The 22153-nt window shown below is 39.3% G+C and overlaps 1 protein-coding gene across 3 annotated transcripts in view; it reads left to right on the top strand.

Annotated features, from left to right (window-relative positions):
* ADAMTS19 (ADAM metallopeptidase with thrombospondin type 1 motif 19) overlaps positions 1-21395 on the top strand; it is a 157964-nt gene extending 136569 nt beyond the window's left edge. For all 3 annotated transcript variants that reach the window (XM_042453892.1, XM_042453891.1, XM_042453893.1), the window contains 2 exons: positions 18299-18476; positions 19538-21395. In XM_042453892.1, coding sequence (XP_042309826.1) covers positions 18299-18476; positions 19538-19689 — 330 coding nt within the window. In that variant the 3' untranslated portion in view covers positions 19690-21395. The remainder of the gene's footprint in view (positions 1-18298; positions 18477-19537) is intronic.
* The last annotated feature ends 758 nt before the right edge of the window (positions 21396-22153 follow it).

Raw genomic sequence — 22153 nt, 5'->3', positions numbered from 1 at the left:
TAAAAGTTGTAGTTATACCACTTTTAAATTGCAACTATAGTGTAAGAACAGGTTTGTTGTTATCAAGTCATTTCCTACTAATGACAACCCTAAGGTGAACCTATCATGGGGTTTTCTTTGCAAGATTTGTTCAAATGAAGTTTGCTATTTCCTGAGGTTAAGAGCATGTGACTTGCCCAAGGTCACCTAGTAGGTTTAATGTCTGAGTGGGAAATCAAACCATGGTGTCCAGAGTCATAGTCCAGTACTCGAACCACTATGTCACTCTGGCTTACCTGTATCTGATATTTTGAACTATCTTCAGTCAAATCACACAAACTGCTGTCCTCTACGGGTTTGATTAAACCTAACCATTGAGAAAGAGCTGCAACCAAACCAGTGGAATGAAGAAGTCAGTAGCTTGTCATCTGAAAAGAAAGCAACAAATCATACACCATCAGAGAGCAATTCAAGTATATGTTGCAGATACTGAAAAATCAGAACTGGTGAGGACAATGTCTGAGCTGGAATCTTGAATCACTAATGTATCAGTCTGATGTCAGGCATAGTCAATACTGTTCACTGTTGCACTGGTTTGGCAGTTGGGCATGAAGTCAGTGCTGAGGTGGTAGTGGGAGTTTGCCTGAAGAGTGTGGTTGGGCCAATCTGGATTCAGCTTCCCTGTCCATGTCTTTCCTCCTCCTCCTCCTCCTCCTCCTCCTCCTCCTCCTCTTTGTGCAATGTGGAGATTTAGACCTTCTTTACTTAGGGTCTAATCTCTGTTTTAGTGTCAAGGGAACAGCTGTGGCTGAAGCCTGGTCTGTGCCAATGTCAAAGTAATGGTGGATAAAATCATCGTAGTGTCAGAGAAATACAGTGAAAGATATTGACAGAAACTTTGTTTCTTCAGTGAATGACAGAAGCCAGATCCCTTCAGAAAGTAGACCCCTTCACACCAGAGAGCACCATTCTACACAAACAGTTCCAAAGTCCTCACTTCATAAAATGCTGTTAATGTTTGCATTATTCCATGAAGTGGTGCTCCCCTAAACAAAAGAGACAACAGAGGTGGCTATCTCATTGGAGAATTTTATTACAATATTCAACACACTTTTAAATGAAGGGTCTGGAGACCAAGGGTCAGGAGAAGATTACTCGTACCATGAGCCTAAAGGTATGATGGGATGGACAGATCGATAAATAAATGGGCTCATATGAAGAGAAAAACAAAATAAGAATATTAACATTACCAACAAAGTGGAAGATTAGGAAGAAACAGGAAAAAGTGATAAAGCCTTATAAAACCGTATCTAGAGAACTTGAGTTGCTGTCACTGTGGGACACAAAAAGGAGAGGATCCTCAGTCCTTCACTGAACACCACTTGAGCGCTACACATTTCTGAGGGGCTCTGCATAGGTACAAAAAATTGAGAATGTGATTCACAGAAGCCCTGAGGATAACTTGACTTTACTTTCACTTTTCAAAAAAGGAATTAAATAGAAACAAATAGTTATCTCCAGTGAGTTATCTAACAACTACATACCTATTTACTAATCAGTGCAACTCCCAAATTACAGGCAAATCCAATTACCAACTTTGCTTTGTGAATACTTTTGAGATTCTATTAAAGAAACTCCAAGAAATTACTGATTCTTATTCAAAGACCTGTGCACACCCTATAGGTAATAAATAGCAGGGAGAACATAAATTCACCAGCTAGAAGCTGTTGAAAGCTAAGGCAATATGAAATTCTTTCTAGCCTAATAGGTGGTACATTTTATAGATATAGCAATACTTACCTTTCTATACTCCTTTGTAGTGCTAAGCACTGTGTATGTGGTTTTCTGTATGTATATACAAGTCTTACATCCAGATCCTAATAAGTTTCTTCAGAATCAGATACAACTGGTTTCAGTAGAAATAGGAAGTATGCATGGCTTTGTAGTTTAGGAAAATCACTTAGAAGGGCTAAGAACATAGGAGACAATAGTAAATTGCTTATCAGTTGGTGGACTTTTTAAGCAGCTTACTTGCATTTCCATGCTTTTGAGAGAATTGTAAAGTGTATTATTCTCTTCACAATTCCAGCAGCTTCACAGCACCATACTTTCTGTGCATGCCAGATCCCTAAGGCTAGTGTCAAAGGAGAACATTGAATATATGAGCCTAAATGCATCCTGACAATTGACAGTCACCTGGGGAGTCACTGAACAAGAAGTGTGGTCTAAAGAGAGCCATTAGAGTGGAGAACTTTGAAAACAAAGCTGTCAGTACAAGAGGATTGCTGAGGATTAAATTGCTTCCTTGTTTCCCAAGTGCAATAAAAGAGAAAGAGGGTCACCAAATGACCTTTCCTGCAAAGGAAAATATTGTAAAATAAAGTAAAATATTTATCAGAAATTCTGTGGCCAGCACACACGCACACACACACACACCATTAAAGATATGCCATGAGAATAAGAAGGTGCATTTCTTACATTTTGAATCTGAAAACTCTTATTCTGTTGCAGCATAATTACCTAACACAAGCTAGAGCCATTATAGGAAAAAATAGGAAAGATGGGAATGATTCCACATTCATTATTCAAATTATCAGTGAAAGCTGCTGAATATAAATATATAGGCAAAAGAAAGCAATGGCAAATGACCTCTGAGTATTTCTTCCCTAAGATTTTCATATAAGATTCATGGGGTCACTGTAAAGCAAAAGGCAACCTGAAGTCACATTGTTGTTGTTGCTGTTGTTGTTGTTGTTGTGTGCCTCCAAGTCATGTCTGACTTACAATAACCCTAAGGTGAATTTATCATGGAGTTATCTTCGCAAGATTTGTTTAAAGGAGATTTGCCATTGCCTTCCCCTGAGGCTGAGAGAATTTAGTAATATGCTTTTTGCTCTAGAACTCATTGTTTAGAATAAGGTGGTTTTTTTTTTTTACAGTACTCTGCCTCTTGCACTCCTTTTCATGTGCCTTTTGCTTGCCTAGTTCTTTCCTAAGCTGGCAAAGGAAAACATCTGTGGAATTCCCCAGCAAAGTCCTGATATGTTGCTAAGGGCGGAGAAGCTAATTTATCTGGTGGTGGCATCAGCAAGGTTTATTTAGATAAAAAGGGTGGTCTCAAGGGGTCCCATCCAGCTCAGCAGGAGTGGAGGGGGACGCAGAGATCCATAACATGGTGGCTTCTGTGTTCAGAACTCCATGTTTTAGATTGTAAGCCCAAGGGCAGGGAACCGTCTAATTAAAAAGATTGTATGTACAGCACTGTGTAAATTTACAGCGCTTCATAAATAAAGGATAATAATAATAATAATAATAATAATAATAATAATAATAATAATAATAATAATATAACAAACCCTCAGAAGAGAAATTTGAAATTTGCTGTATTGACAAGGTAAGTAGCCTTGGTTTAGTTCTTTGGTTTCTAATAAAAAAACAATTAGCCCTTTTAAATTCTGGGAACAGAATTCCACAAATCTAACTGACATTATCTCACTGAATCTAATTGAAACTTATGACATTGCCACCATTTTAATAGTTTTTAAACTGGTAACACAACCTGGTTTTAGCAATGAGTTAGGTCACTGTTTCTGGAGAAGATGAATGAGTGAATTGTGTGTGACCTGGTGGTGTAATCAGATGAGTGTGAGCTGTTCATCTAGTTATTGCTGTTGTTGTCACTGTATACTTTTAAGTTGTCTCTGACTTATGAAACCCCTAAGGTTGTTTTCTTGGCAACATATGTTCAGAGGCAGTTTGCCTTTAACATCCACTGAGGCTGAGAGCATGTGACTTGTCCAAGCTCACCAAGTAGATTTTCATGGCTGAGCAGAGATTCCGACCCTTAGCCCAACGTTCAGACCATTACACCACACTGACTCTCTTGTTCATGTTAGAATAGGATAACTTGTTCCGGCCAAAGATTTCTTAGTGTGATTTGGATAAAACTCATTATCTTCCTTAAATATATGTGATTTTAGTGTAAAAGAAAGCATTTCAGAATAAAAGATACAGCATATGCATTAACTAAAAATGTCTGAGGAAAGCAACAAGTGTTGTGTCATAAGAGGCAGAGACAACCACACAGTACTATATCTATAGTGGAGTATATAGCGTAGAATGATTTCTAGAAATCATTTCTAAATGAAATGAAGGCTTCCATAAGTGAGAAGGCAAAATCAGAAAATAATTTCTGTAATTTGTTCTTCATAGTATCTTATGCAGATAACAAAGACAGTACATTTTTTTTTATCACAGCAAGCATATTTTCAAATCAGACACATTGTACGCACAATGCCTACTGGGCAAAGGTTTCTGATCATACTGGCTACCATTTTTATTGAGTACAGCTTACCAAATGGACACAGCTCAAGGGGAGTGAATTCAGGTTCAAAATGGGGTAAATTCTGTGTTTCAAGAAGATATTATTTCCCAAACATTTAGTTTTTGTTTTTAAAGTTTCATCTTTGTACTATATATGGTAGTGGCGGCAGTTGCTATACATGGCTCCACTCCAGATAGGCTTACTATCATTTGCTTCAGTTGTAGGAAAAAAGGGATGGAGGGACAGCAGAAGTAAGTGACCTGGAAGCAGTCTGCAGATGGGGCTGGGAATATGTCAGCAGTGAGATAATTAGTTAAATTACAGAAGCAGTTCTGGCCATCATAGCAAGATGTGAGAGGTGCATTTCAGCAGTGCAAACTCCCACCCAGTTTGGAGAAATGTCTTTCAAATGTGCAGCCCACAAATGGGTTCTGAATATTTACGCATCATTTTAGAGCACCCTTTGTGTTTAGTAGACTCTAGCACTTAGGTTTCAAGTTCTGGGCTCTTCTGCCCAGCACCCTTGTAGCTTACCAATATATTATGCCTTTCATTTCCCAAACAAGTCTGTCATTCTTTTTTTTTTTAATTGACAACGTAACACTAGTTTTTCAACTCTGGACCTTTCAATGCTTAAATCAGTAATTTCAGTAGAAATGATTGTGTAATCAGTGTAGACTGGTTTTCAGTTGGACAGAACGGTCTCTTATTAGTGAATACTGCTCATAATAATAATAATAATAAAATTTTATTTATATGCCGCCCTTCCTACGATCAGGGCGGCTCACAACAGGTTAAAACAATCATACACAATTAAAACACAGTTAAAACAAGACAGCAGTAAAAAGCCCCATAGCCCAGCCTCTTGGCCACGAAAGAGGAGGGAGGCCCACAGGATATTTATTCGGGGAATGCCTGCTGGAATAGGAAGGTTTTGAGATCCTTCCTAAATTGGGCCAGGGTAGTGGACGAGCGGAGCTCAGTGGGCAGCGCGTTCCAAAGGGCTGGGGCAGCTATGGAGAACGTCCTCCGAGTCGTGGAGACTAACCTGGCCCCAGGCACCTTCAGTAGCTGCTGCCCAGACGTTCTGAGGGTGCGAGGCGGAATGTACGGGGAGAGGCGGTCCTTTAGGTATCCTGGGCCCAAGCCATTTAGGGCTTTATAGGTAATTACCAACACCTTATATTGGGCTCGGAAGCGAATGGGCAGCCAATGGAGATCCCTTAAAACCGGTGTTATATGGCTGGTCCTGGGGGCACCAGTGACCAGCCGGGCTGCCATGTTCTGCACCAATTGTAGCTTCCGAGTTTGGTATAAGGGTTGCCCCATGTAGAGTACATTGCAGAAATCCAGTCTCGAAGTTACCAGAGCATGTACAACAGTTTCTAGGTCCCTCTGGGCCAGGTATGGGCGCAGTTGGCGAATCAGCCGAAGCTGATGACAGGTGCTCTTGACCGTCGCATTCACCTGGGCAGTCAGGTGAAGCGACGAGTCAAGAAGCACGCCCAGACTGCGCACGGAGTCCTTCACAGGGAGCGTGACCCCGTTCAGGACAGGTGGAGCCACCGCCATTCCTGGACCAGGGGAACCTATCACTAGTACCTCCGTTTTCTCTGGATTCAATTTGAGTCGGTTTTCCCTTATCCAGCCCATTACTGACTCAAGACAGGCCATGAGAGGAGAGACACCATCCCCAGTCACTGCATCAGTCGGAGACATAGAGAAAATGATTTGGGTGTCATCAGCGTACTGATAACCCCGCGCCCCATGTCTCCAGATGATCTCTCCCAGCGGTTTCATGTAAATGTTAAATAGCATGGGAGACAGAATGGCCCCTTGAGGGACCCCAGTTTTAAGGGGCCTCTCGTCGGAGCACACGTCTCCCAGCTGCACCATCTGGGACCTCCCGGAGAGGTAGGACCGGAACCACTGGAGCGCAGTGCCCCCGATTCCCACCTCTGCCAGGCACCCCAGACAATGGCAATTTGAACACTAGGGCGGGATACAGACGGGCAGGGGAAGACGTCTTGGAGGTGTATTCTGCTGAATACGGAGCCTCCAGACCGCCCGCCCCGGGGGCGTGGCTCAGGTGTATGGGGCTTCCACATGGGGGGCAGTGAAGACGCCTCACCTGGGGCTGTTTCTGACCCGCAGTTTCCATACCGCCGCCTTGCAGGATGCTGCAAAGAGAGAGGCAGCTTCTGCACGGGCGGCCAAAAACGGGGCTTTTTTTCCTTTTGCCGGCTGGCGGATGCGCAGCTGCGGCGCTCAGCACCGGCGGCAGAAAGCATATGTGCACATTTAAAGCACCCAAGCCCCTTTAAACTTTTCCCCCCCGCCCTGGCCAAGAACAAAGGTGGTCTCCTGCCAGCTAGTGATCAGCTGGTGTTGGCATCCTTGTCCGCTTGCACGTTGCCAGTGTCACCAGCATCATGGATGCCTCCTCTCCTTTGGTCCCTGCGCTCTTGCTGAATCTGCAATGCAGAGCCACAGCTGTTGCCGCTGCCACCGCTGTCCCCCTGCCATCCCCCATCACCTCCCTTGTACATATGTAAATATTTAAAGTTTTAGCGTTTTTTTATTGTTAGGTGAAAATGGCGCAGGAATGTGTGTAGGGGTGCACTTTAAATTCCAAACTTTCCAAGATTCTAGCAGCGCATGCGTACATGTTGCTCTAGGGTTAGGGTTAGGGTTACGAGTCTTAAAATGCGCTGCAGCTGTGCTGCAGCTTCCACACCTGCATGGCAGCTGACGCTGCAATTAAAGCCTGACTGCAAACTGCGCATGTTCCAGGACCCCGACTCATTATGCGACGCAGCAGACACGGAGCTTTTAAATGGGCAACTTAAATTAGCGGTGTAGCAATTCTGGCGTACCGGTGCAGCAGCTTACAGACTGAGATGCGCAGCTGCGCACTATATAGAAAAGAAGCGGGGAAAAGCAACACCTTTTTAATGCCGCTTCTTTCCGCTTGGGGCGTGCGGGGAGCGTGTTCATGGCGGCATTCAGTTAAGGGCCGTCTGAAGGCTATACCTTCATGACATCATGAACACACCCCTTTTTGCCCGTCTGTATCCCGCCTATATAGTTCAAAACTTTGCCCTAAATTTGCTATTTTGCAGGTAAAACTCAGATTTTTTTATTTTGTAATCATCTGTCCTTGGAGATGTAACTACTCCCTCTTTTTACAGAGACCTATTGAGTGAAATTTTGTATTTTTCAGTAGAAAAAATATGTATTGTAGTGGTGCACTTTGCTTAGAGACACAAACATTTATATTGTGCACCATATGATAATATTATCTTAAAATGTCTACAATAAAGCTTGAGGAATGTTACCTCAGGAAAACTGAATTAGTATCTGTTGCAGTTGGGATGCAATATTCTACAAGGTAAAACCAGAATGATGCTTATGCATTGTGAGTCTCAATTTATCTAGCAGGAACACATTTCCTAACACAATCCCCTCAAGGAAGGAAGATGGTATTTTGCTTTTGACAGAAAACAGAACAGTGAGAGTTGAAATTCCCACCTAAGCCTATAAATGGAAGTGGAAGCATGTCATTTGTGCTAACGGGAAGTGGAAAGATCTCTAGTTGATACAATTTCCAGAACCAATTAGCTTGTGTACTCTTCCCCCCCCCCCTTCTTTCTGAAGTGCATGTCAGCCCTGTTTTCTAGACTATTGCTGCTCCTACCCAGATGGAAGCACAGCAAGTACTGGGTGGGTAAGGTAACATAAGACATGTTATAGTGAAACAACATCTAGGCCAGGGGTGGGTAAAGTGTAACCTCTCATGATCTCCCTGGGTCACTTTTTTTCCCTTTTGCAAAAATGCTCCCAAATGATGTCTAGGTGGTGTAGAGGGCATTTACACATGTTTGGGGCCCTTCAGAAACTCCCAAGTGTAAAAATGACATTTTGTGAATTTTTTCAAAATAAATTTGTTTTATTTTAAAATGTCCTCTAGGTGCTCAGGAAGTGCCCTCATGTCCCATAGGGGATGTTTGAGGAATATATTGCAAGAGCAGGTGTGACCCTCCAAGGTCTTCATGCATCCCGTTAGTCTTCCAGTTACCCACCCTTATTATAGGCTATGCATTACATTGTGTTCCAAGTAGCCATGCAAGTTTTTATCCAGTTGATGAACAAAGCTTTTTTCTGTCAGTTCTTTTGTCATTTTTTTCTGTGTAGTAGTACTTAAGAAACATACCGTTTCTAGACTTCAGTTCGGTTTTAAAATACCCCCCATCTCTCAAAAATACTCCATGGCTGTTCCATATTCCATAGTCGCAGTGCATAAAGACAGGAACTGTCAACTATATATATTCTCAGGGTATTAGGAAGGCAATGTTTCCCATCTTTTAGTGCTATCTAGTGTATCTCAGAACAATTCTGGAAGATAAGGAGATAAGGTAGTGTGCTGGGGTTCGTTGCAGTGTATCACAGGAAGACAGGGATTTACTTGATGATTGCTCAGTAATACAGGGACTTTTAGTTATTTTCTAGTTCTGTGTGGCCGGGATGGGATGCAGTGTGGAAAGAGAGAAAAGCATCCCAATGTTGCCTAGACAACACTGAGTTGAACTTTCTTCCTGGGGCACAACAGATAAGCTTTATTCATCTACTTGGGGAGGGGCAGAACTGTCAAGAAGGAAGTCCAGTTTCTCAGACCACAGATTAGGCTACAAAAATCAAACATATTTTTTTTCCTGTTGTCAGAACTAGCCAAAATTCTGGTATTTATTAATACAATTTCCAGAACACCTTAGTCAGCATAGCCAGTCAAAAATGTAATTTCTCCACATGCTGGATATTGTGAAGCAATAGAAGAAAAGATGCTATGATGGAGCCATACCCCTAATCCAGAGGGCCAGTTCATGACATAGGCTATTGCCTGATACTGTACAATAGCTGTACACAAGTTCCTTGTGAGGACCAGAAGAGAATATTATCAGGAATACTGCTCTGTGTGTGTGTGTGTGTGTGTGTGTGTGTGTGTGTGTGTGTATGTGGTGGTGGGGGGGAGTTGGAAGGCATTGTCCACCCAAATCAGAATTCTGCTATCCAATGAAACTTTCCTTCACTCCCAAAATTTCTAATATTACAGTAACCTAAAATATCAGTTGACCATTAAGAAACTCTTATTTATGGGCACCTCTTATAGATAGAGAACTAGTGTGTTATAGTTTAAGAATTTGACTATAGAAAACAGGGTTTGAATCCCTGTTCAGCCACGGGGAACTCACTGGCTGACCCTGGGCAAGTCGCACTCTCTCAGCCTCTGGGAAAGGGATGCAAACCCCCTCTGAATAAATTCTGCAAAGAAAACCCATGGTAAGGTCACCTTAGGGTTGCTATGCGTCAGAAAGGACTTCAATGCACACAGCAACATATCCCATAGATACACCTCATGTATTGATGTTCTTGATATGAAATACTGTAGAACATGCTATGAAGAGAAACCAGTGCAATAAAATTTGTGTGCTGCAATAGCATAATTTTCTTAAATCAAAGTACTTAAGAAAGTGTGGATCCAGTGTGGTGTGGTGGTTTGAGTGTTGGACTAGGACACTTGGAGACCAGGGTTCAAATTCCTGATCTGCCATGGAAACCCACTGGGTGACCTTGGACAAGACACACTTTCTCAGCCTTAGAGGGAAGCAAGGGCAAACCCCCTCTGAACAAGTATTGCCAAAAAAACAAAACAAAACAAAACAAACAAAACCCCAAACCCTTTAAGCCTTGAAACCCCTGTGATAAGTTCACCTAAGGGCCTCCATAAGTGGGAAATGACTGAAAGGCACACAACACAACAGCAACACTTTAAAAAGAGAACAGAATATTGTAAGTTTTAAAAGGAAATATAGAGATAGAAAGATGTTTTACCATGCAGGAATAGAGTTAAAAATAAGCATCCTAATAGGATGAGCATATAAAAGACATATGTTTAGACTTGAGCAGTTCTTTATTTGCCCAGTTATTCAGCAGTTTTGAACATAGGATACTGATGCTTTAAAAACACAACTTTGTGTAATCTATATCAGCATGTTGTATGTAGCCACATACCTGGAGTTATAACCAGGCCTTGATTTAACTACAGCAATAAGGAGGTTTCTGAAGAGGCTGATCAAAGCAAGATAAAGTATCACATCTTGTGGCAATGAAACAGCTGGCAGAACAAGTTCAAAGAGGCATCCAGCTGCTAAAAGGATATATCCTGAATTTTCAGAGCCAATTTTAATGACAAAGTATAGATAGGAATGATATATTTGCAGTAAAAGCATACTCTTTGGGCTTGTGGGGAATTTTTGAGAATCTACAATTCTAAATAGACTTTGAAAGAATAAGAAACAGCTTGAAAAAAAAAGCATTAGATTTAGTTTTGGAGCCTAATTGAAACCAAGGGGATTTCTGGATAAACATATGAAGGAGAAGAGTGTAAAACAAATACAAGAAACATATGGTTGCTACAAGAAATATTTAACCTTTAAATGCAAATGGAAGTTTATGTAAGTGTGAAGAATTGTTTAACTGAAAGCTGATTTTGCCCCCAAAATGGTTAGCTAATTCATTAGATGATACTGAAAGTAAACATTAGTACAATAAGTGTATTGTAATTTATGAAGGCTAAGAGAAAACTGGAATATGATACATGTATTGAAATGAAATTAATACTTTAAGGTCAAAAAATCTTCAGTAGAAGAGAAGGCCCCTAAATTTTATTTATTTATTTGATTTCCATCCCTCCTTTCTCCCTGAAAGGGACCCAAGGTGGCTCACAAATAAAAATTCTAAAAACATATTACAATAAAACAATTTAAAATATAATCTAAAAACAACATAAAATTATGGACATTAAAACCCCACTAAAATCATGATGCTCCAAAACTATGTAACAAACTCTCAACTTACCCCATGATTATAAATCTAAAGCCTGCCTGAATAAAGTTATTTTTGCTTGCCAACAAAAGGCAAGCAGGGAGGAGGCCAGCCTTGCTTCTTGTGGAAGGGCATTCCAGAGGGCAGGAGCAGCTACCAAGAAGGCTCTCTTTCGTGTCCTCACCAGGTGAGCCTGTGATGGTGGGAGGACTGAGATAAAGCCTTCCCCGGAAGATCTTAGGGCTCTAGCAGGTTCGTATGGGGAGATACTTATATCCCAAAAAGCCTGAAAACTATATATGTAAGTATTATTAAAAATATATGATCATCACTTTTCAAGCAATGTTCAAAGCCCTCCTAACTCCTATCCTACACCTCACAACAGTTTAAAAGATAAAAACTTAAAAAATACACATAGCTGAAACAACAGTATAAAACATTCCATTTAACTACAAAGCAAATTTAAAATATTACTGAATGGGCAACGGCAATGGAGCCCAATTGGTGTTCCTGTAGCAGGCCAGGCCTTCTGATTGTTGACTGAATTTCAGACACAGAAGAGATCAGAAGGCTACTTCCATTTTACATGTACAGTTTTTTATTCAATATTTGGCCCAAATGTGGGGAAGTTGGTGAGCTTGAGAAATAGACATTTTTAGAATGGAAAGACAACCCATCTTCTTTTTTGTATGATCAGAAGGTTAATTTTCCAGCTGTGAACATGAGACCTATTTATTAGATGCTTAAATTAATTATATAGACAGGTCCCACAAAGATCTCATATTTTCACTGCAAAGATCTCATATCTTCACATCTCATTATACTAGTGCTATAGCTTGAACTTTTTAAATGCCATGTAACCCATTTAAAATTTTTGATTAAAAAAGGAAACTAGCCAGCTATAAAGAAGTACCTGGCAGCAGGTAAGCAAGTCCAATATGCCTTTGTTAATTCCAATTATGTCATAATAAATATTGAGTAAAAGTAAATATTGATCATATGAATGCTGAAGGACTCAGGAAAGGTAGCAGGAGCTGGAAGGAAGATGCTGTCATTGTTGTCCCAGTGACAGACTATCATTTCATGATTTGCATGATGGCTCCAGAATTTAAAAATCATGCTGGATGCAAGCTGCAGGAAAAGAGATTCCACCTCAACATTAGGAGGAACTTCCTGACAGTAAGGGCTGTTCGACAGTGGAACCAACTCCCTCGGAGTGTAGTGGAGTCTCCCTCCTTGGAGGTCTTCAAACGGAGGCTGGATGGCCATCTGCTGGGGATGCTTTGATTTGGATTTCCTGCATGGCAGGGGGTTGGACTGGATGGCCCTTGTGGTCTCTTCCAACTCTATGATTCTATGCTAACCTTAACACTGAGAGCAGATTGTAATGTTGCCATCCATATTTGGTAACAGATTACTAGAAACGAACGGAATAGGTTTAGTTTTTTTGACATTTCTTTATCTCATCATCAAAAATGGGTTGGAAATGCCTGAAAAAGCAGTGGAGAAAGGGGAAGAAAAACCTCTGCTGCTTCCAATTTTTTAACATTTTATCTGATTTTTCTGAAACCTAGACAGCTCATAGTGCTTCTTGAAATGATCCTCTACAGAGTATAAAATAAGGAAATGTGGTGCATGGGTGTGTTTTTAATTTTAACTATGATGTACTTCTTCAGAAGGATTTTTTTAAAAAAATGAAACAGAGGATGTGAAAGAGAAATTCCCCATGTTTCTCCCAGATTATTTGTGGAAAGGATGATGTTCAGCCTTTTTTAATCTGTGAAAAGATTTTGAGCAGAAACAGAACTTAGAAAAAGATCTTTAAAAACCTAATTACTTTAGGCCCTAAACACATGGGCTAAAAGAAGTTGCTTCCGGCTGTGTCGTTTATATAACACACATTTCCAACATGGCCAGAAGCTGTGCTGAGGTTGTGCTCCAGTCCTTTAGACTGAAGCAAAAAGGATAAAAGGATAATCCGGTTCCTGGCCATGTGGCTTAGGTACAGCTGCAGTGGCCCACTTTCGGAATGGGCCATGCAATCGCCATGGACTCAATTTGCTTGCAGCCGAAGTGGCATCAGACCATGCTTTCTCGGCCATCTGCTTTGCCCCTCTATTACCATTCAAGTCACTGTTGATTAGGTATTGTTATACCTTTATGTTTTTTAAAGAAAACATTTTTCGTTTTCTTAAATAATACTTGAGTAATTAGTTAATTGTAGAAATGTAAGATGAATACTGCCATTGGGCCATGGTACCAAATACACAAGGAATGAGTCCACACAACCTATGTAACAATGAAGATAACTAAAACTAATTATACCACAAAAGGAATGGTATTATTCAACATTCATTATAATTGTAATGTGACATAATTGTGTCTTCATAATTGCTAAACTGAATTAAATCTGAACTAAGTATCTTGTTATTTGGGATCTTGGTTTCAGTGTTGGACTAGAACTGTGGGATACAAGGGTCTGAATCCACACTCTGCCATGGAAATTCCCAGGTGATCTGGGTCAAGTCACACTTTCTCAGCCTAAGAGGAAAGCAAGGGCAAACCTCCACTGAATAAATCTTGCCAGAAACACCCTATGAGAGTTGAAACTCAGGAAAAAATGATTTCAGCAACAACTTTAGTATCCTAAGAGCCTAAAAAATAACCTGTGTGGGAGATCCTTTCCAGTGCCTAGAAATTCTTTCCTTCCCATATTTTCACAGTCTTTGATAGTGGATTACAGCAGTAGAGCTTAATTCTGCTTGTAGCTATTTAGCTTTGAATATAGCAGGAAACAGAAGAATTAAAAAATCTCAATATCTATTTTAAAATCCTCAGTTTTCTTTTTTCTTGTATTTATATTTTTTCTAGTTTGGACCTGGAGGCATACTACCTTGTTAGATCTTCTCTATTTTTTTCTAAGTCAGATCCTTTCATGCAAACTTGTAACCTCTAGTCTTCTAACGCTCTGTTCTGGTTTGGTTTCAGAAGGCCTTTGGTGAGATCCAGCAAGGCACTTCTTGTGCTCTTATGTTCTCTCTGTAATAATTCTGGAACAAGTGGTTTGCGGACTGCAACCAAACTGATCATTTGTTCTTGGAAGAAGTTGTCCAATGTATATTGTTAACACTGTTACAGATTGGTACTTCCATCTGCAGATTTTTATCAAACTTGGCAGTGATTGCCTATTGTCTTGGCTGGGGTACACAGTTTAAATGTTGCTCTTTGCCAGTGACAATTTTTTCCTTAATTTACTTCTTACTGAGGCCAGCTGGAAGTGGCTATGGCATTACAGCACCTTCCTCAGCTGTTGGTCTAAGGACTGTATATTGGCTTTAAAATATATGGGTCTGGCAAGTAGAGGAAAGAGAATCTTGGATAAATGTTGGGGTGTCAAGTTGAAGTCTTGTTTGTTTGATATAATTCCTACAGTTCATTGACTTGAATTATGTAGATTTTTTTTTAAAAAAAACCCACCTCTTATTCTTTTTAATGGCTTTCAAATATCTTTATCCAGGATTCAGTTTTGTAGCATCCAGAATGCTCTACATGACTTGGTGTTTGAACAATTTTACAGCAACCCTAGGATTGCATTCTTTTTTTAGTTATCAAAATTTTCAACACCCTACCCAAGACTCTGGTTAAGTTCTCTAATATGTAGCCAAGATACTACCTGATATGGAATCTGAATGGATGGACTTACTGTTGTATTTTGACTGTGTTGGATATTTTTTAAAATACATTATTTTAAAGGATTACATTCCACTTGCAGAAATTTGAACAAATGTTGGCCCTTCCTTTTCAGAAAAAAACTCAGGCTATTTATAATATTTTATGTTTAATCAAAATCAGTGTATTTTGTACAGACATTTTGCTGAAGTCCTTCAGAAGTGAAATGCTTCAGAAGGGGAGTGCACAGTGAAATATGCTATGTGCACAATTGATTCTGCTTTGCCCGTGGTTAACTCTGTGCCTAAATATAATTTACTGAAATTGGTTCATGTTTCATCTGCTTGTTGTAAAGTCATGTTTGGAGCAAAGTCCTTAAATTGTTTTACATTAAAAATGTTATTGATTACATTCCAGTCGAATTGAACATAGGTACATTACCATAACTGAATGTTTCACAAGAATACATGAGAAGCAGATATATTGAAATGTCGTACATGTCCCCATATAAGTTCAAACTTAGACATGAATTAATTCTCACACTTTTTGGAATTGCCAGATGTGTCAAAATGTGACTCATGTATAATTTTGTAACAACAACAGTATATACACTGCATATATACTGCTTGCTTGGACCTCTGGAGGGAAGTCATTTCTGGATTCATTACATCAGTTGTTGTGCAGTGGAGCATATAGAGAACGTTCTGCAAAAGTACAGAAATTACTACATTTTCATCTTCTACATAGTTCATCAGAGATAGTTATTTTAGTTTTTTTTTAAAAAAAACCATATTGTCTCCTTTCTAATGTTAGAAAATGTTAGTAGAGGACTAAGGAGAGGCTCTAACCAAAGAATAGGCAATGAGGGCTGAACTGTTGCATTTAGGTGCAACAATTGTAACATCAATTCTGGGCATGCTTTCATGCTGTGTGGGGTTGCTTTTTTGGGAGGTTTCTGGGAGTGGATGGGTGACTAAAGTGAGGGGGTTGGTGCTATTTTGAATTGCTTGAGGTGGTAAAAATCATCCCAAAATTAACCAAAAAGATTATTTTACTTTAGGGAGACTTGGGAGCTTTAGGGGTGACTGGGGAATCTGCAGCCACAAAATTAGGATCCAGGAGTGCCCTAGTCACATAAATCTTCAACTCTAGTTTGTTGATGCGAAGACCACAACATTTCCTGATGCAGAGAGGGAAAGCTTGTGTTAATGAGAGCCAATGCCTCAAAACTGCTGGAGAGCCTTGAAGTGGCACTTTCTGAAGATGAAGGCTGGATGGGTGTTATCAATCTTTGTCTTTTCTTTCTGTGTAGGTAGTAATAATTAGAAATGTAGAAATGGTTCTCGACATTCTTATAAAAATCAAAAATCTTAATCCAGCTGTTGCTACGAAATAAACCATACATAGTGCTGATAAAGCTATTTTACTTGCAGAAGAAAGGAATGATTTCTGATGACAGTTAAGGAAGAATGTGCAAAAGCACATAAGAAAACAAAAAAATGACCACAGATGATTTACATAATTCTAAAGTGGATGGTGAAGACACTAATGTAGTTAAACATTTTCTATACTATAGCTCAGTCATTAATCAAAATGGAGTCAAAAAATCAGAAGAAATCTAGGACTTGGAAGGAATTGGGCAATAGCTTCAAGTGTAAAAATACATCATTGGATACTAAAGCCAGGATTTTTCAGGCCATATTATTTTCAATTTTAATCTATGGTTGGAAAAGCTGGACAATGAAGAATGCTGAAATGTGGTGTTGGATACCACGGGCTACCAAAAAGATAAATAAATGGATCCTACAACAAATCAAGTCTGATCTCTCACTAGAATGGCAACACTGTGGCTATTGTACTTAGGACAGATCGTGAGATACCATGACTCATTAGAAAATAACAATGTTTAACAAAGTGGAAGGCAGTAGGAAAAGAAGAGGAGCACATTACAGATAATAATAATTACAGATGGATTGATTCAATCAAAGGAGTTGTGGCCCTGAGCTTACAAAACCTGACTGAGACTGTCAGTGACTGTGGCTGTTGGTCTGTGATTTACAAGGTTTCCATGGGATGAATGCTAATCACAAACCAGAATAAATTCTTAGATCATTGAAAAAGTACACTAAAAAGTGCAGTAGCATAGATGACAAATTATGTACTTTTTCCTTAAAAGCACTAGAATTATATTATTTTTGGAGTAATATACAAATTATTGTGAACATATTGTAATATAGCTGATCATATGCAATGGTTCAAAAGCATCATATGTTTTTTCCATAAAATCACTAAATTCGTGCCATTTATCAATGGATCAACATTTTAAAATACTTAGGTATATGATGTTCTACATGGTATACTTTGACTTCCAAGTATGATCAGTTCTTCTTGGGATGTACTGTAGTTTTGTTGCTGCTTCAGGATTTTTACTGAAGATCTTTAGATACTCCTGCAAACCTTGGGATTTCCCTCAGCCTGTTGATACTTCCCTCTTGCTTTACAGTGGCCCCTTTTTGGCTAAAGTCTTATTGGCATTCACCATCTGAATTTGCTATTGGAGGGAGCAATGTTTGTCTGAATGGAGGAATGCCAATAGCAACACTCTGGAAACCATTCCAGGGTTTGCAGGCTTTCTCCCAAAGACATACATGTATATAGTTCTTCACAAGTCATTTTTACATAAACCTTCAGATCAGTTTTTGACTGAGGGTTATACCTGGGCCATTCAAAAAGTACGTGAAAGCTTTAAGAATTTTTCTTTCTTTAGCTATTAATCTAGAACTTCATTCAAGAGAGAGGGAGAGGGATATAGAATCACAGACATATCAAGAATGGTGTAGGTGGTATGGTATAATCTGTCATATTTGGAATGCTATACAGTAATTTGATTTGAGATTAGTGCACTCATCTTTGTCCTTATATCACTTTCTGATTTTATTAGACATGTGTCTTTGGTAGAGATTGGTATTTTTAGTTGATTTTTGTATAGTGCTCTGTACATTGATCACACTATATTAACAACAGCACCTGTGTGATGATAGGAGCTTGGCCAGCTTGAGCAAAGCCATCTTTGGAATGTGGTGTGTGTGTGGGGGGGGCGCTATAGGGAAAGGAATCTGTACATTGTACATTGTTATTTTGATTTAACCATTAATAAGGAGGACCAGACACACACTGCCACACTGAACTCAACAATCAGTTTATGTGTTATAAATGTCATCTTGGGGCCCAAGTACCAGACCCAGAATGGGTTTTTTAAGGGTAATAGGGAAGAGTGAGTAGTAGGTGCCAAAGGGTTAGAACCTCAAATAGGGAATCTGTCACAAGCAGCAACAACAATTAGTGAGTGTTTATTTCCCAATTTCATAATATCCAATTTGAAAGAAATCTGGTTTTAAGGGCATAAAAAGATTTAGTTTTGTGTCTCTCTTACATTCTTTGCAGTGTTCTATCACCTGTGGCAAAGGTATGCAGTCACGAGTAATCCAGTGCATGCACAAGATCACAGGAAGGCATGGTAATGAATGTTTCTCCTCTGAAAAGCCTGCAGCCTACAGACCCTGCCACCTGCAACCCTGCAATGAAAAAATTAATGTGAACACTATTACATCTCCTAGATTAGGTAAGCATTACACAATAAATTGTCATTCCAATCATGTCTTGCCATTCCTCATGTAATAGCTATGTTTCCTAGCTATCCTATGATCAGAGTTATGGAGCCACAATGAATTTCTTTCACTTTAGCTCATGCTGTGGGTAAGAAATGTTAGGCTTATACTCCAGAACCATCTAACCTTGCACAGCTTCCTAGACCATATGCAACCTCATCTGCAAGCAGTGTCCCAGATCTTTGATAGTTGCATGGAATTCAAATAAAGTTTGCCTCAGAGGCCTCATTCCCACTGCATTATAAACTGGTTTAAATGACCCTTGTTTGCACTTGAGCTGAATCACTGAAGCAGTTTGGCGAGGGGCCCCCTATGCTAGACCCATTTAACATCCGTCTTTTTGATGCTTATTTTTTTCTGCGTCTTTTGCAATAAATTGATTCAGCGCAAGTGTGAACATGAGGTGGATTGGAATCGATTTCCTATGATGTGATCAGTAACCCGCTGAAAAAGGTCAGTTTTTGAATCAATTCATTAGTCAATGTGAATGACGAGTGGGGTATTTTACAGCAAGAAGGCCTTTCTCTTTTCCTACTTCCCTCCACCTTTCCCAGCATTATTGCCTTTTCCAATGAGTCCTGTTTCTCTGTGTTTTGTTCTGACAATAGCTTCTGGTCCTGAGTAAAGATTGCTCATCAGGACTGTCAGACATGTTGGCACTTCCATGTCTTTAAGGGCATTTGATAGCCTTTCATAATCTATGCAGTCAAAGGCTTTGTTATAGTCTAAAAAGCACATGCTGATGTTCTTTTGGAATTCCCTGGTGTGCTCCATTAGCCATCATATGTTTGCAATGTAGTCCCTAGTGCTGCTTCCTTTCCTGAATCCCGCTTGAACACAAGGATTCTTATTCTCAGGAATGCATTTTGGTTTCATTTTCATTGCACATTTGATGGCTAATTTATGTGCTGTACCTCAATGGAGACATCCACGGTATGAATCTGAACATATTAAATGCTTTTTAAAGACCATTAAGTGGTCTTTAATGTCTCTTTGATTTTGTATTATGTTGCAGCTGCCTTAACGTTCAAATGTCTGGGAGACCAGTGGCCTGTATACTGCCGAGTGATACGGGAGAAGAACCTCTGTCAGGACATGAGATGGTATCAACGTTGCTGTGAGACATGCAGGGACTTTTATGCGCAAAAAATGCAGCAAAAGAGTTGACGCCTGGCAGGCATTCTGGTTAGCTGTCAGCTCTTCACAGTCACATTATTTATAAACACACACCCAAGCACGCTTCTTCAGACCAAATATTATCAGATTACATATAATTTAATCAAATTAATTTATTTTTGCCTGCCAAGACTTTTTATTTCATGTTATGCTCAGAGTTTCCATGGTTAATTTTTATATGAATTATTTTGGATACATTTAACAGAAGTTTTTTTAAATTACTATTTTAAATGTTTATATTCAGTACAGTAAATTCTTTTCCCACTTCCAAGCCCCAAAGAGAAAGAAGTAGCAAGTTCATGGTTAGTTGTGCTAGATGGGATCACTTAAAATGAATGTTACTTCATCTCCCATAAATGTTCCCTGCATTGTTCCTGATAAGAAGCCATCAAGCTACCCTGAATTTATTTTTTGTTTAGGTGACTAATTTTTCTGTATCCAAAAATAAAATTCACTTTATTTTATTGTGATTTTTTGGTGCTCAAAGTCATATATTTGGTGCTCAAAGTCAGACTTCAGATATCTTTACAACAAGTTTTGGGGTGAGTTAAGCTAACAACATTGAACAGGTTATATTACAGAATGTATTAGGAAATCAATTCTTATTTTACTAAGGACTTTATTGGACATTCCAAACTTACCCCTGAGATGTATTTGCATGATAAATATAAAATTTGACATAGAACATATCTGGATGTTGCCACAGCTTCCCAGTATCAGTTTTCATAACCACAGCAGCACATTTTTCACTCAATGAGTTTCATCTTAGGAAACTGTTTGCTGCCCCCCAAAGTGGTTATTATCACTGCCACATTGAACATGTTTTACAGGTTTTTGGACAAATGTACAAAGGTGGCTATTAGTCACCATACATATACAATACTGTAGACTTCATTCAGTTTTGTATATAGCTTCTGGGGATCTCAGTTCACAAGGAAGTGTTGCAGTCTTGTCTGGCTTGTGAGCTTCCCATAGGCAACTGGTCAGCTCCTGTGTGAATCAAATGATTTTATAGACTTTTGATCTTATCCATTGTGGCTTTTCTTATGTTCTGGGAAGCCGTCTCCAAAGAGAGGCTACATCATATTCTCCATATGAATTCGTCTTGGGGCTGCTGAGACACCTCATGTTTATAGGGTTTCTCTGTGCCCTTGGAAACATACTGTAGGAAATGATCTACTGTAACTTAGAAACTTTTATGAACAAAAATAGACAAAATGGCAAAGTAGGGATTTTAATCATGTGCATGAACATATACTTGAACACAAGTATTGAATCAATTAAACACTGTAAAGATTTACACTGAATCTCTGTTGCACTGTTTAATGTAGTGTAGAGAAACACCGTTCTAGAACTTGTAACATCCTATGAAAGAACTCAGTACTGTTTTAATATGTCATTTGTGTTTAAGTATTTTAAGCAAGAGATACAAGTCTAGCTGTCTGTGCTCATGTGTATTCTCTTGGTTTATCAGAGAGGAGATTTACCAGAGAGGAGAAACCTAATGTGTACCATAAATTGAACTAAATTTTCAGGTTTTTTTAAAATAAAAAAAAATTTTTTTAGAAAATAATTGTGTGTTAAATTCCTTGGTTTTTTTTAAAAAGATCTTTATAAAAATACAGTTTTACAGGTTTGTGAAACGTGAACAAGACAACATTTTCCTTATGAGAAAATATTGTACATGTGTCATTTGATTTTTACACCTTTAATAAATATATCTATATTCTATAAACTCCTCTGCTTATATGTGTGTTTCTGTTTTCTTGTGTTGGTGGAGTGTCATCCTATTGGGAATTTACAATATAATAAACCTACTCAGGATTGCACACTCCAGAGCTGTAGGATTGTGCAATGCCCTTATTCCCAGGAGTGGAGCATGGTTGTAGCTGTGTCACTATTTTACAATCAGAGTGAGTATCATGGTTATTGTGCAGTGGTTGTGATGCACAAAAGTAAGTCATGTTGCAACAAAGGATGCCATGCATAATGATACCAGAGGAAGAGAGGACATTGCTCCCCACAACAGAGCTGTGGGGAACTGGTAATCCAGAACAGATGGCAATGGAAAATGATAGTGCCCTGCATCTATCCAGAAAAATGGCTCCATGTTTCATGGTGTCCCACTGTGCAATGGGAGCCCCCAATGCCCAACAGGATATCTTGGGTGATGCCCCATTGCACATCACCACAACTCTTTAATATAATGTATATCATGTCAGCAACATAAATCAGAAAGTTACACACTGTAACTTGTGATTCAGGATCTTGTCAGTGTAGCTATGGCAATCGAAGTAGAATAATAACTCTGTAATTGTGTAGTGTGAAAGCTTCTACCTATACCTTTAATTCAGAAGTCTCCATCTCATTTCAAATAAGGCATCTTTATCTTTAGTTCTATGTTGTTCATGAGGCATGTTAACACAATATGTACCATGAGCCATACTAACACAGT

The sequence above is a fragment of the Sceloporus undulatus genome, chromosome 2 (assembly GCF_019175285.1).
Source record: "Sceloporus undulatus isolate JIND9_A2432 ecotype Alabama chromosome 2, SceUnd_v1.1, whole genome shotgun sequence".
Taxonomy (NCBI): Eukaryota; Metazoa; Chordata; class Lepidosauria; order Squamata; family Phrynosomatidae; genus Sceloporus; species Sceloporus undulatus.
This window is presented reverse-complemented; position numbering and strand designations above follow the sequence as displayed.